The sequence below is a fragment of the Pungitius pungitius genome, chromosome 4 (genome assembly GCF_949316345.1).
Source record: "Pungitius pungitius chromosome 4, fPunPun2.1, whole genome shotgun sequence".
Taxonomy (NCBI): domain Eukaryota; kingdom Metazoa; phylum Chordata; class Actinopteri; order Perciformes; family Gasterosteidae; genus Pungitius; species Pungitius pungitius.
The window spans coordinates 16,279,485-16,294,850 of record NC_084903.1 but is presented as its reverse complement, the minus strand read 5'-3'; the positions used below and the strand labels follow the sequence as shown (position 1 = coordinate 16,294,850).

At 40.7% G+C, this 15,366-nt stretch overlaps 2 protein-coding genes across 2 annotated transcripts; one reads left to right on the top strand and one right to left on the bottom strand.

Annotated features, from left to right (window-relative positions):
- The first annotated feature begins 38 nt into the window (after positions 1–38).
- LOC119198148 (saccharopine dehydrogenase-like oxidoreductase) lies at positions 39–7,005 on the top strand. The gene is made up of 12 exons (XM_037455053.2): positions 39–581; positions 1,446–1,558; positions 2,805–2,885; positions 3,419–3,548; positions 3,647–3,696; positions 3,820–3,950; positions 4,426–4,543; positions 4,916–5,035; positions 5,153–5,209; positions 5,355–5,466; positions 5,574–5,655; positions 6,092–7,005. Exons 1-12 carry the CDS (start codon positions 383–385, stop codon positions 6,180–6,182), a joined length of 1,284 nt encoding a protein of 427 aa, XP_037310950.2. The 5' UTR covers positions 39–382; the 3' UTR covers positions 6,183–7,005.
- Positions 7,006–7,358: 353 nt separating this feature from the next.
- On the bottom strand, positions 7,359–15,082 carry gcfc2 (GC-rich sequence DNA-binding factor 2). Its single transcript, XM_037455008.2, has 18 exons — positions 14,447–15,082; positions 14,012–14,113; positions 13,421–13,606; positions 12,638–12,874; positions 12,414–12,514; positions 12,092–12,240; positions 11,705–11,888; positions 11,119–11,242; positions 10,952–11,003; positions 10,561–10,658; positions 10,222–10,421; positions 9,977–10,121; positions 9,563–9,684; positions 8,936–9,012; positions 8,615–8,681; positions 8,367–8,513; positions 8,108–8,244; positions 7,359–7,813 (listed from the first exon to the last, which is right to left on the bottom strand). Exons 1-18 carry the CDS (start codon positions 14,766–14,768, stop codon positions 7,681–7,683), a joined length of 2,583 nt encoding a protein of 860 aa, XP_037310905.2. The 5' UTR covers positions 14,769–15,082; the 3' UTR covers positions 7,359–7,680.
- Positions 15,083–15,366: the final 284 nt, after the last annotated feature.

The following is a 15,366-nucleotide window of genomic DNA, read 5'->3' as shown; positions in this document are numbered from 1 at the left end:
GGCGCATTAGAATGTCGTCATTGGCAGGCGACTTTAACTAAAGCCAATCAGAACTTCCAAGGGGAAAACCAAGGAAGTTATCATGCTAGCATGCAAATCTTAAAATAAACAAAGTATAAGTAGCTGATAGATCGAGCATAACTATACATATAATTTGCTTCAAACAAACGCAACACAATTTATTTCCAAGCACTTGTTTTGGGAGAAAAAAAACAAACTACTGCTGTTGTTAGTATCGGTTAGCACATTAGCATAGTGCTGCTACGGAAGTAGAAAGCGGCGCTGTCAAAACCGCACCACGCAGTCCTGCCCTCTCCTGTCAGTCTCTCTGAGAGGTGAAGCAAGCATCGCAGTGAGATCCTCCAGGCTGTTTGCTGTCATCATGGCGCGGGTTGAAACATCATCCAACAGGCCTTACCACCTGGTTATCTTCGGAGCCTCTGGGTTCACTGGACAGTTCGTGGTGGAGGAGGTAGCCCGAAACGTGTCCGAGGGTCCAAGGGGGAACCTGAAATGGGCCGTGGCAGGCAGGAGCAAGCAAAAGCTAGAAAAAGTTCTGGAGCAGGCCGCCGGAGTCCTCGGTATGTCATTTAACGTTATTTAAACAATTCGTTTTCTATGTTCAGACTAATTCTGCAGCAGAGATAGCTTCTCAATTCTACTGTTCAATTTCGACTGTTCAATGTCCTAAGCGAGGGTAGTGCATTTGGTGAGACTGCGCCTATTATTTGAAAATTGTATTTAATTTCCTATTTTTAAAGCACGCAGAAGTGGCTTAACTCAGGATGACTAATCTATCTAAGCTGGTCTCAATGGCAGTGATCAGTTGAGGTACAGAGTACAGGCGACGTTGCAACAAAAAGATAACCTTTTCCATTTACGATGCTGGGATTATTAAGGGATTCCAGTCTGGTTTATTGATTGAGTAAACTACTTTAAGCCTGAAAATGCCCATTAAAGTCATTTTAGATGTCTTAATGTGTTTTTCTGTTTAACCAGCATTCATTCAGTTCCAAAGTACAGAAAAACTGGAAATTCTCCTTGTTGAAAAGCTCTATCCAACACTTTCACTACAATAAATACATTTTGTTAAATGTTTTTAGTATGCCAGTATTTCCTGTTGAATTATTTGTATAGATGCAATAAATATGTAAAATTAAGTCTATTACTAAATTGAGACCAGTGAGCTATTCTACTGTCATGATTGTAATGTGAGTTTCCAGACGATTAGATAGTTATTGTACTGTCTCCTCGGGGAGTGCAAACAGCTGATGGAACAATTCCACTGCATGGACACACACACACACACACACACAGCTTGTGCACACAGCCTGACAAGCCATTCAGTTTAACACTGTCTGTTTTAAGCCGAAAATGCTGCATATATGGTTTTAGCAAGTTACAGGTTTAAAATCCTTCATTCTAAAGGCTGCTTGTATTTTCAGATAAGCCTGAGCTCAGGTCAGAGGTGGACATCATTGTGGCAGATGTCGGGGAACCAGACTCCCTGGCAGCCATGTGCAAACAGGCTGTAATTGTTCTCAACTGCGTGGGGCCTGTAAGTAGACGTGTGTGTGTTCGTCTTTGCCATACAACAGAACCTGCTCCGTCACATGACACAAACTATTTTTTTCTCAAATCATCTCACAACATTGGTATGTTAGCATCTTCTATTTGAATCGGTGTAGCTCGACATAGCTCTCTTTCCCTCTTGCTTTCTCTCATTCTCATACTCACACACACACACACACACACACACACACACACACACACACACACACACACACACACACACACAGAGCAGCCTTTATTTGCAATGATAGCTACTGACTTGCAGGACACAATAAGTTGTATTGTGTTAAAGTCAGAGGGAAATGTGGGTTTCCAGAAGCACTTTGCGTCCTGGTTTTCATTCAGGGTCTAGTTTCAAATCAAATGATTCCCCTGCAGTAACCTCTACGGTTTTGTACAGCAGCACTTTGCCTGTTTGGTTAAAACTGAGGCAAAAAGCTGAAGTCAAAAAGATTTGGACTGTTGGACTGTTGTTAAAAGGTAATGTATGTGATAAATCTATTACCAGGGTGAGAGACTGCACAGTATTCTGTAAGCTGCATGGTACCTGAGCAAAGATTGTTAAATAGGGACAATTTACCTCTCTCTGCAGGGTATAGTATCAAGAAAAAAAGATTAGAGAGAACACAAATTAGCCATAAACCTCATGAGTCATTTGACCTACATCTCAAATTGAACATTAACATACAACATTTTTGACTGCACAATAAACAAGTTAACGGCAGTGTTGGTTTGGATTGCCACTGAAGAAATTACACAGAGGACATTCACTGTGGATTGTTGATCATGGATATGGTGAGGAGAGATAATAGCAAGTTGGGGTAGAAAAATTAGTTGTATGTGAAGAAATATATGGTTTTGCGTCATGGTGTCTTGACAGAAGAGGCCGTGTGCAACCTTCCCACTCGGCCCACTTTTTGTGTGCACATTAGGTTGTCCGGATGTAACAATAAACTGTGACATGCAAGACAAGACCCCAGACATACAGATGACATTGAGTTGTGTTTTTTTTATTTCTTGGTATGTCAGAGTGACTGGATGAATGCCTTACAAATTACTTCTTATATTAGATAAGGGCTGCATAAATGTATAATCAGAAAGGTCAACGAAAACTGATCACGCTTTGCAGTTTTCTGCATAGACCATCAACCCAAGTTGGAAAGAAAAGAGGAAAAAGTGGCACAGTGTATTAATGTGTGTGTGTGTGTGTGTGTGTGTGTGTGTGTGTGTAGTACAGGTTCTATGGCGAGCCAGTGGTCAAAGCCTGTGTGGAGAATGGGTCCCACCATATTGACATCAGTGGAGAGCCTCAGGTATGCTGTAAGATGCTGCAAGGAGGTTTTGTACTGTTTATTCAATTGGTTTGTTTTGAATTAAATATTTTATTAAGAAAAAAAATAAACATCCAAAGAAGAAAATGAGACTGATCTCTCAAAATGAACAACTGATCATTTTGTTTGAAAAAACGAAATTGGTAAATTTGCATTTATTATTATTATTATCTATTAAAGCAGCCATTTAGTCCCTAGATTGCTATATTACACACTGGGTTTTAACCTTTGAAACATTTAAATGCCAAAAAATAATGAAAGTTAAATAATTTTTCACTTCACTAAAATAGTTGTATAACAATTCAAATCTTCTGTACGTGCATGTTAAGTGGACCCGACATTGATCTCCCCGACCCCCACCCTCCTAACCCAACGGGACAAACCGTTGGGTTAGGAGGGAGCATGACGTGACGTCATGCTCTTTCAAATGAGTTGAATCTTACATTTTAGACAATAACCTTTACACCTTGTTTCTATCGGTGCATTTACACAGTGGTGCGTGTGTGTGTGTTCAGTTTCTGGAGGGCATGCAGTTGAACTACAGCAGCCAGGCAGCTGAAAAAGGTGTGTACATCATAGGAAGCTGTGGATTTGACTCCATACCTGCGGACATGGGAGTCCTCTACACCAGAGACCAGTTCAAAGGTACGTACGCACTGATATGCACAGGATGGACGTCTCCCGTCTGAGATGGATACACAGCGGTCCACTCACTGTCTCGGTTCATTTTATTTCACCCACAGGAACGCTGACCACAGTGGAGAGCTTCCTGACTGTCGGCTCGGGTGATGATGTATGTAACTACGTTAGTCTCCAATGGGACATTTCTCTATGTTTGCTTTTGTGCTCGATTTTTTTTTTTTTCCTCCACATTCTCAGCCTTTGTATATGTTTTGTCTTCGTCGTCCCCCATCAGGGCGGATGTATCCACGATGGCACCTGGCAGTCCGCTATCTACGGTTTTTCCGACAGCCAGAAGCTGCAGAGTCTCAGGAAGAAGTTTAATCACAAACCTCTCCCTGCTGTTGGTGCTAAGCTGAAACGCAGGTACGTAGAGTAGGGAGAGCAAATCTTTTTTACTTTTTGTTAATGGTTCTTATATAGCCTATTTTTTAGAGTTGGTTTTATACTAGAAAGACTCACTTAAAAATGTTGGATTTGGTTACAGACTGTTTGGATAAACTTTGGAACAAGGCGTGTTGGGCCAATCCAGATTGCAATATTTGACAAACCATAAAGTGACAACACCATTTGCAAAAAGGCCTCAAACTTATCTTTACTATTTTTATTTAGTTTGTCTTCACTTATCAGCCGACACGCATACTCCTATGTAATCTGCAATGAGTTGGCAGCGGATGGATAATCCTCTGAACACATTTGAATCCTTATCTGGTAAAATGTAAATCTCTCCATCCTTCAGTGCAAACAAGAGCATGTTCTAAAGTTAGACCACACTTTGATGGTATTGTCTTTTCTCAGGGTGTATAACTTTCTTTGTGTGTGTGTGTGTGTGTGTGTGTAGGGGGAATTTGTTCTTTAGCAATGAGATCCAGCAGTACACGGTGCCGTTCATGGGCTCCGACCCCTCCGTTGTGAAGAGAACTCAGCGCTTTGTGGTGGAGGAATATAACGCTAAACCGGTCAGCCTTTATTGTCTCTGCACATTATTCCTCCAATGAAACATCAGTTTAAGTTTTACAGATGTGACCGATTAGCTTTGTACCTTTTTCGGCAGGGCTGGTTTTGAGCTTTTTTGACTGCTAATCAGGGTTTTCCAACCATATTTTCTTGGGGGGGCAAACATCCTGCTAACTTGTTCCATTTTTGATCAACTTTACTTTTATAGAATACAGATGTATAAAATAGGTTTGAATAGGATATTTTAATTGGAGACTATTTCCAAATTCTTTGGACAGTTTATATTTTCTAATTATGACAATAGAAGGCATTGTGGTGCTTTCCCAGCTATATTTGTTGAGCATTGAATCCATTATTTTTGTTATTTACTTTAGGTTCAGTATGGAGCGTACGCCGGAATAGGAGGTATTGGCAACATCGCCAAGCTGATGTTTGCTGGAATGATGTTCTGGATTTTGGTCAAATTCAGTTTTGGGCGCAATCTACTCATCAAGGTAAACAAAGATGGCATGAAATGACCATGTCTTTTCAGTTTCAACAAGTTCAGTCAGAGTACACACATTGTGTGCTGGTAAACGTTTACATGCTTCCGTTGTTAATTCCCTCCTCAGCACCCCGAGTTCTTCTCCTTTGGACTCTTCTCCAAGGCCGGACCAACTAGAAAGCAGGTAAAGGGCTGACAACAATTATTGAAGCGTCTTTGAGTACTAGGAAAAGTTCTCTGTAATTAAAACTATTATTTATTGCGAGTGCTAAAAAGAAGATTCTCTGTATTGGGGTGTGTGTGTGTGTGTGTGTCCATGTTTGTATCAGATGGAGGCGTCATCCTTCCAGTTTGCTTTCTATGGGGAAGGTTACACCGAGGGACAGGACCCCTCCCAGGGGAAACCTAACGCCAAGATCCGCACACTGGTTCAGGGACCAGGTAACTGGGAAATCTTAGTACGAAAGAACTGGTTCCCGGTCTGGCCTGTTTAACACCATTCTCGTTGTGTCTTATTGTTATTCTTTTGTGTTTTTTGTATTACTCAGAATGCGGCTATGTGGCCACGCCCATCGCCATGGTACAGGCTGCACTAACCATCCTCAACGAACCCGCGGCCTTGCCCAAGACGTAAGTTATCATACCCAAATATTACTTGACATGGACTGCACACACCGTGAACTACTTCAGGAACAGTGTGTAGCATTTTAAGAGAGATCCATCAGGAGAATTAGGAGCAAGTTCTCTTCAAAGTGCCGTTTGGCGAGTTTCTTCAGTATCCCAGAACAGTCGCATCAAATTCTAACTCTAGATACGGCCAACGTCATGCCTGGGCAAACATTTGAAATATCTAAATTTCCCCAGGTGCTGCCCACATTGTTTAGGTTGGTCCATGTATGCGGCACCTGCCCTTATAACAGCTGGTCTATGATAAACCAGATTGAAATTGAATGTGTATTCTGTTTATTTGAATAGACTTAAAATAGACGATGGGGCACTGTGAAATACAATAACATTTAGGAAGTGAGAACTCACATTGCAACGTTTTTGATCCACATATTTCCAGGGGAGGAGTTTATACTCCAGGAGCTGCTTTTGCAAAAACCACGCTGACGGACCGCCTCAACAAACACGGCATCCAGTTCTCTGTCATCTAAAGTCTCTTCCACCCCCCATGAGCCCCCCCCAACGATGCCATACTCGGCACTTACTAATATCAATAATATCAACTGGAATGTTTCCAACTATTCCGTCACAAGCACCTTAACTAGAGATGGAGTGCACCTTCAGATGAAGTTCTAACCGTATTTTAGGTGATTTTTTTTCTGCATCATATCATTTTTTTGTTCAGTCATAAACGTGTCAGGTCTCCCCTTGGGTTTATTACAATAACATGTATAAACAGTTTAAATTTGCCTACATATTTACTAATTAAAGGAGGATTTTGTCCAGTTTCATCTAATTGAGCCAAAATTGTTGTTTCCAGTCTCCCTCTAACACTACACTATCTGGAGATAAGAGAAAATCATCTGGAAAGGGCCTTTCATCATATAAATGATTTGGTTTGTAACATTTGGTTATAAGAACTATATTACCATCAGTTGCCGCACCTTCATGCTACGTGTGTGTGGACGAGCATGACTGCTGGTGGCTTAACATCCTGATAGCTTTGTTCTTCATAGGTCACGCTTGGACTATATTAAAATCATCCAGCTGAATACACCCAACTGTTTGCTTTGGAGCCTTGTGAGAAAACGTATCCAGTTGTTGCTTCAGACTGAATATATCTCCTCTGCTGTTTTGTTAACAATTGTTTGTGTGGACAGTTTGAGTTTTGCTAGTTTATTTATCTGAAGAACTTTGTCACAAAAGATTGTTTTTCATGTTTGCGCATTATGTGCATGTGACAAATGTTTGGAGGGTTGTTTTGGTGTGCTTTGCTTTGTATGCGCCTGATAAATAAAACCAAATCTAAGAATTTTTATGTTTTATGTATGCTTTCCACTTTTGGTCTCAACCAAAGGCGCGGGTGTTGAGCAACGAAGCACGCCACGCCTTAGTCATTTCCAGTCAGAAAGCGCTGATGTGAATTAACTATTCATACATATCCTTTAAATTTATTGTAGTTGTATGGTGATATGATGAGTTTGTCAAAGCCAAATACTTTGATGCACAAATCTAATCTCATCCAGAGAACACTCATTATTCTACTGTCGATAACATCACTTCTATGACGATCCTCAGGTGACAAATAAGATTTCAGTTCCAAACGTATCCTAGTTTATTTCCTGCCAGTCAACAAATATACTGTAAATAACTATCAACACGTTGGCTGTAGACTCTAAATAAAACTTCAAATATTTATTCATAGAAAGTTATCTCCTGTACAAAACAGACTGAAATAAAATCTATTAAAATGCAGGTGGGGGAATTACATTTCCTCTACCTTTTTCTTGGCCATGTCCTTTATTAAACAGATTATTATTATTCCCATTGGTTGGCTCACACTTATTTACAGTATATAAATAGTGTTGGTCTGACAGCAGTGGTTATCTAAAAAGAGACAGATGGATGTGTGGTTGTCAAATCCATCCCTTTCCTGCTGTACAATGACAGAATAACACTGTTTTCAGTTTGATCTTCATAGCTTGTTGTTCATATGGTGTCTTGGTTCAGCAGCTGGTGAGTGTAGATGGCATCTTCATAGTGGTATTTCTCTGCTATTGCCATAATGGAGTCATTGCACCTGATCCTACTCAAAATCTGCAACACTTCAACCACAGAAGACCTACAGGTGATGGGCACACAAGGTGATACGAGTGGTTATAAACGTAGGGAGGAAATCAGTCCGATCTACAAGGTGGTATTATGATAACCACTAATTACAATCTGTCCTTTTGTAATTTATGTCACTCAATATGGAGTTGACCTTTATTTCCAAATGCTGTTGCATCCATCCATCAATAAATGAAATGAATAAAAATAAGCACTATAGATTTTAGCAGTCACTAAGCAGTTTAAAAAGGTTCATTTCATTTTGACGTGAAAATATTTCAAATGGAAGAAAGTGTTTTTTTATTACCGGGTGTTTGGATCTTCAGGAGGCTGCTGTTTGCAGATGGTATGAACTTCCTGAACAAGAAAGTTTCTGAAATTCTGGAGCTGAGGCAGACATGCATTCTCTCCTTTGAACCAAGAGAGCGGCAGACTGTCTCCTATCTGTAGAGAGACGAAGCATAAAGTAGTGGGAGGTTAAGCAACAACAATAAAAAGCGTGAGGGATAGACAGCAACCAGAGCTTGATCAAGGGAACAGATCCCAAATGTTTTAAATGTAAACACCTTTCGGCATGCCTTAACAGCATTGTTGTACAGCGTCTGGCTGCACATGGTGATCATCAGGTATCGGTTCAGCAGTTTGTCCAACATCAGTTCCTTCAAAGCAGACTCAGGAAGCAGAAAATCCCATTTTCCAATGTTACCTAGTAGCTAAAACAAAACACAAAACAATGATCAACAAACGGCGAATAGGAACAGTGTAACTCCACACTTTGGGTAGAAAAACAATTAAGTCTTAAAGAGTGGAGTACTTTTATGGCCGTCCAGAACTGTTGATCCCTGAAGCGACACTGAGAAGACAACCGGTCTTCTAGGAACCTAAATTGGAAAACAAACTGGTTATAGATTATATTCAAATACTACAGAACTTTCATGAAGTGATTTGACCTTATCTTTAAACAATACATCAAAGTTAAAAGGTTATTAATCAACACATTTTATATAATGATTTAGCTGAAAAATGTCCTATTTGAGAACACGAGCAAGTGGATAGAGAAAAGTCCTCAGCGAGGTTTGTCATTGAAATGAGTCCATCATGGATAAACTAAAGAGACATGGCGAGAGATACTGACTTTTTGGGGTAAAGTGGAATGAAGACATCTTCATCCACGCAGCTCCTCAGTCGGCTGATCACAGCCTCCTTGAACGTCTGCATAGGACACAAATACACATTAAAGCAAACATAGTAATATATTGTGTATTGCACATTGACAATATGGGACACCTGTAATTATACATAGTTTATGTTTGTCATAATCCTTAGATATAAAAGCTTTGTAAAATCACCGTGGGGTTGTAGAATTATGGCGTAACTTCGGCTGATGCTGCCGAGCACGCATTCATTTTCCATCCTTAACTTGGAAACTAGTTTGTCGTCTGTTTTCCATTAATCCAAAACTCACAAGTTTCCTCTGCGCCCCGCAAAAGTATTTTAACGTTAATTATTATGATTGAGGTATTGAAAGATAAGATAAAAATGTTGAAAGGAAAACGATGCAGTGATATTGTGTGTCTTGTAGGAAGCCAAAAGCAATGATGCCCACCCCCCAGACCCCCGACAATCAGATTGATCTCAAGTAACAATTAGGCTTTATGCCAATAGAAACCACCTCCCATCCCTACTTCAAACGTTAAAAAGGGACTAAAAAAGAAAAGCGTGATAACTGCTGTGTTGACAATTATGTCAGTTTTCACTTTACCTTGACTGGTTTACTTTGCTCTCCTTCAAAGATGGAATAGTCGTCCTTCAGTCTGTGACAAACACCTGACAGACAGACCGACTGATGGCGGGACATGGGATCCCACACCAGCTCCACGTAGGCTAAGCACAGCCAAAGAAAGAAAAGAAAAAAGAAGAAATTATGTTTTTGTCCTTTGACACATCAATGACAGCAAACTAACTGCTGAGGAGGTCGAGGAGCGCGTGTTGGGGCATCGTTCTAACACGATGGATCGCTCGGAAGAATCTGACGCCAGCTTGCTTTCAATTGTTGAGAAGCCCCCCGAGCTCCAAAACACTTGTATATATGACACTAATTGAAATATGGTGGATGAGTACAAGTGTGTGAAAGTTGTATTAGCATAAATAGTGAGGGAGGGAGAGCGTGAGTTACCTGTTATTTTTGGTATGACAGTCTTTTCGATGACATTAGACAGTGTCTCTCGGTCTGTGTGTTCGAGCTCCTCGTAGCCATGACCGTGACAAAAGGTCTCAACAGCTGTGAACCACGGGAGGTTTTCAAAGTCTCCACTATCGCTCTGAAACATACGAATGACATGGACACATGATGTCACAAGTTGTGTCATGGCCTCTGTGCGTATGTATGAGCTCTTCTCTGTGAACGTGCCCGCAATGTACCTTCAGTGGGTTCCAGGCCAGCAAGTTATTTCTGATGATGGGGTTCAACAACTTGGGCAAACACAGTGAGATGTAGGCACTGTGGTAAGAGTCAGAGTACGATCCTCTCCATTCTTCAAATCGGGACAGAATCTTCTTAACGTCGCAGAACTCGCTCTGGACGTCAGAAAACACTGCCTGGGATCTCTGCAGGATATCAGCTGCCGAGGGAAAAGGAAAGGGTCAGACAAAATAATTCAGCCTGGACTTCTGCTTCCGTTTACTACATAGGATTATATTTCAGCTGTGTCGCACTTCATAGTGCAAGAGTTCCATTAAAACCCGGCTATGTAGGTTCACCTATCGTCTTCTGCAGCTGCTCCTCCTCTTCGGCTGATAGTTGGGAGTCCTCAGGTATATCAACATCTTGTTCAGCATTCACACCAGAGTCCACCTCACTGCAACATGTCAGAGAAATACCATACAAACTGTCGTGAATTTAGATAACATACTGAGACGAGACTTTTGTGAGATTGAGTCCTCACAACTGCTGTTCTTGTGCGATTTTTTTTCAAGTTGTATCATATGAGGTAAACATTTCACCATGTACATAGTCTCTCATTTTGTAAATCTAATTTACTATAACAGAATGCAATATTTTGTTTATTTATAGAATATATTCTATATATGAAAAAGAAACTAATCATGTCGTGAAAAAATGTTACCTTGAAATAAATATTTATGCACTCACCCTTGAGCTTCTGTTCTATTGGTGGAGCCGCCACTCTGCTCATCTGTGTTATCTGATTGAAAAAATCCAGTTAATGTGTAATCTTCCTTAGACAAGATCTAAGGAAGACAAATACAGTTAAATACATATTGTATAGATACACAAATGAACTGAGAGATGTAACTCACAGCTGAGCTGCTGCAGAAGGTCGGCCTGCTCCTGGATCCTCTCTCGTCTCTGTGCTAACAGCACATCCGTCTGGTCAGACAGCAGAGAGTGCAACTCCATTTCCAGTGAGTTGATCTCCATAACCTGTCAATGATCAAATTCGTATACCCAATCAGCATATTATCATCATCTGTATTTAGAAAGGAGTCATCTCTGCAGCTTCCAGTTTATCCCAGCTGTTCAATGTTAGACAAAATGCTTGGATCTTTAAACAGATATTTAAATGGAGAGAGAAATCAGATCAGATGTTTTAAAATATCCTTACTTTTTCACCTAATCATTAAATGTGGTATACACAATTTGCATACGTTACAATGATTACAATAACCATTCTATCAAATTTGTCTACCTAAGCTGGCGCCTTTCCAGCTCTAAAGACTAAAACTTTTTCTCACAAACAACCAGCGCTATTTGTTAGAGTGTCAACATCTAGGAGAGGTGCAGTTCAATGTTCAATTATATCATCTTTATTCATTATTTTTTAAATGTAATATTATATAAGAATTAACAGCAGACAATCACGGAACAGATTTACTCATTTCTGACCTTCTCTCGTAGGCACTCCACCAGGTTGTGGACATAGATGGTCATGGCCCTGTAAAACCTCAGCTGTTTCTCTGAGGAACTTTCCTCCAGACTCTCTGCCGAGGTTTTAGCTCCCTCAACATCGTTCTCCATCCTCCTCAGCTCTGCCTGCCGTGCTCTGTGCACCTCCTTCAGAGAGTCTAGTCTAGAAATAAAAGAAAACAATAATCCTCAGAAAGCGGTGGAGTGAAGTGACGAGTTCAGTAGTATTTGTATGAATTGGAAAATATCTTTACCATTTTATTGGTAAATATTTCAATATTGGGGCATGTCCAACCAATATTTCTTAAATGAGTGTTATCTTTATAATTTATGATTTCAAGGCAAATAAAGTTAGTGGAAACTTACTTTCCAGTGATTCTTTTCTTGACCATTGAGATACTGATGGAAGGAAGAGTTGGGATTCTGAGTCCTGTGGATCTCTTCTTTTGACGTCCTCTGTCTCGCCTGCTGCAACTGCTGCTGCTGTAGCTGCTGGATTCACTGCCAGATGGGCTCTGAGGGAAAGAAAATAGAAGAGGATAAAGAACATTAATGTTGCAGTACCGAGGGGAGAAATTACACCAGCAGATGGCTGAAGTCTTTCGAAGGAAACTATTGCACCATTCAAGAGCGGCCAATTTCACACTAACAAGGGACAAAGAGAACAAGGGCTGCCTCAATATCTCACCTGTCCTCCTGGCAGTCTCTTGACTCCTTTCTCAATTTGCGTCTCCTCCCAAAGTTTCTGCTCTTCTCCATCAGTTCCTGAGAAACTGCCATCGCTTTCTCCTGGATTAGACGCAAACATTCAAAATAGTACGATTTGAATCCCAACAACAGGTAAAACATCCCATCCAATTCCATGTTAAGATTGATATCCCCAAAACATGAATGTATCCCTTCCTCTCATACCTAGTTTCTCTGCAATCCTCTCCCTGATGCTCTTCAGTCTTGGGGCAAATTCGATTCTTCTCTCGTGATCATCATGCTCATCATCATCAACTCTTTCTTCTTCCCTGCTGTAGTGCTCTGGGGTGCTACCAGCAGAGCTGTGGCCATCTCTACGCAGGGAAATGAACTCTTTCTGGGCTTGAGTGTTGTGACGCTGCCGCCTGGCTGCCTTGATCTCTTCAGCATTGGGGATAACTACTGTAAAAACAAATGGACAGATGATGAGACCAGGTATACATACAAGGAACTTGTATGGCACACAAACAAAGATACAACCGTTGACACATTCAAATAGATGCCAACACCAAACATACCAGATATCAAAAGCAATAACAGAAGCAAGTCAGTCGTAACAGAAATTCTCCATCTTAACAAAGCTTGAAATAATCACTATTTTTCTGACTAGTGGCAATGACAGGGCATTCAGTGTGTACTGAAAATAAGAACAATTATACTGTATATCTGTAAATGGTTTTCAATGTGCAAGAGCAATCAGAGATATATTGCTTAATAGTCTCAGTTGAAGGTGGAATGAGACTAACTTTGTCAGGTGGCAGTATGTAAAATGGATGTACAGTAATAATTAATACAGCTGCAGAAAATGTAATAATGCAAGTAGTAACTTGGTGTGTTTAATACAAATATTAATGAAGATCTCTTCTGACCAAATATGTGAGCAGAGCATTTCATCCCTTTGAGTTGGTCAAAACAGCTTCTGTGGAGAACGCCCACAAAAACACGTACTTGGTTTAGCAGCAGAGCAGCTGGAGTCTGAGGCTGTGGCTGATGCAGCTGAGAGAGAGCTGACATCACTGTCATCATCATCATAATCTTCGTCATCATCATAACGGTGCATGTCACGTGGTGAAGCCTGACTGCCATAATCTTGCCGGGGAGAAGCAGAAGTTGCAACACCTTCACGTGCAGCGGCTGGGAGAAAAGACAGGGAGCCATGTAAGTTGGAAAAAATGATGATTGTTTGCCAACATTATAGTTTCGATGAATACAGAATTGAGATTAAACTCGTGCTTTAATGACTACGACTTGCAGTTTGTAGGCTCACACATTTTCTACAGATAAAGAGTTTTTATAAGCCCCTTTTAACAGCATCAATATATCTCTACTCAAGGCCAAATATTTTTCACCAGCCTATGCAACTAGTTAATCTGATTGATCATACTATGTAGTCTCCTCTCATTTATGTAAATTACAGTAAAATATGAAAGACATCAGAATGGTGTAGTAAGTGTACTTAAAAAGTTGGCACATAATGTGTGTTTTACATCCATGTATGTAATATCTAATATGTGTGCGTCCAATATTTCCATCACCTACCCGTGCTTTGGCTGGTATTGGCAGCTGAAGCCTCCTTCCTCCGAACTTTGAACAGCACAGCTTTATCAGAGGACTTTCTCAGTTTAAATGTTGGCTCCTCAGCTAAGACAGAAAAAAACAAAATCAAAGATCCATAAACACGAAATTGCCCCCAAGGCAAAGGAGGCGAATAAAGTGAACAGGCTGTAAAATCCAATGCCAGAAATCTGATTAAATGCGTAGTTTAAATAGTATGTATATTCTTTTCAGCCTTATTAATACGTCACAAAACAAAATATGAGTTATACTTATATAATACATATAAGAAAATGTATAAATATTAATGTTTATTCTTACGTTGCTGTAACGTTACCGTACGTTGGAGTAAACGTATGGCTGGGGTCCATCTTTGAAAATATTGACATCTTTCAAAAAGCCATATCTACAGTTATTTACCTTCTTTGTCGTCAGAGAAACTGAGGATGGAGTTTGTTTTCGTCTTAACCCCATCTTTGTCCTGGTTCTTCTCTTCTCTTTCTTCTGTCACTTCCACCGTCTCCCCGTCTTCTTCGGCGCTGCTGTCCGACTTGGGAGGCGTCGTTTCCCGCTTGGAGCTGCACGTAATGCCGCGGCCCTGGGCTAGTTTGGGAAGCTTATTCACCGCAGCTGGAGCTTTCTCCCCTTCCTCCCCGTCTCCTCTGTTCTTCTGCTCGTCCTCCTCGTCGCTGGAGTTCTCTTTCCTCTGCCGAAAGTTCCTCCGTGTTTTTTTGTTAAACATGTTTGCGCTACTTCGGTTGCTACCAGGGCCAAACCGTGGTGACTTACGTTAGGAGCAAAACACCATGACAACGTCGCAAAACTCGAACGTAAAGCAGCCGCAATGCACCATGGGTTGAGTAGTTTGCAAACAGGTGATAATCAACCCGTAATGAACATTTTACTCTTGACAACTTTCCTTTTATTTGACATTTTTCCAACTTCAAACGGCATTACAGTTAATAAAATATGACACAAATTAACGTTAGAAAACTGCATATAGACCCTGCTTTTCCCATTTAAGACATGCTTATCGGCACCATCTTTTCCATTGAGTGGGAATAATATTCAGTAGACATTAATAATGCATGGCTGTTGGCCCGGTAGATTATCTGGGGTAAATGTCAACTAACGTTAAATAAGGTGCGCTTATGAATGATGCGGTCTGTCCTTACATCGACGTATGACCGCGGTCAGATCACTTTGTAGCTGAAGTTAAATACACTGAATAGGACACGAAATGAGTTAGAAGATGACTCCTTCTTCTGTCGCCCTCTCCCGAACGCTTTCCCATCGATACCCCCCCCCCCTCCTCCTCCTCCTCCTCCCCCTCCATCTGT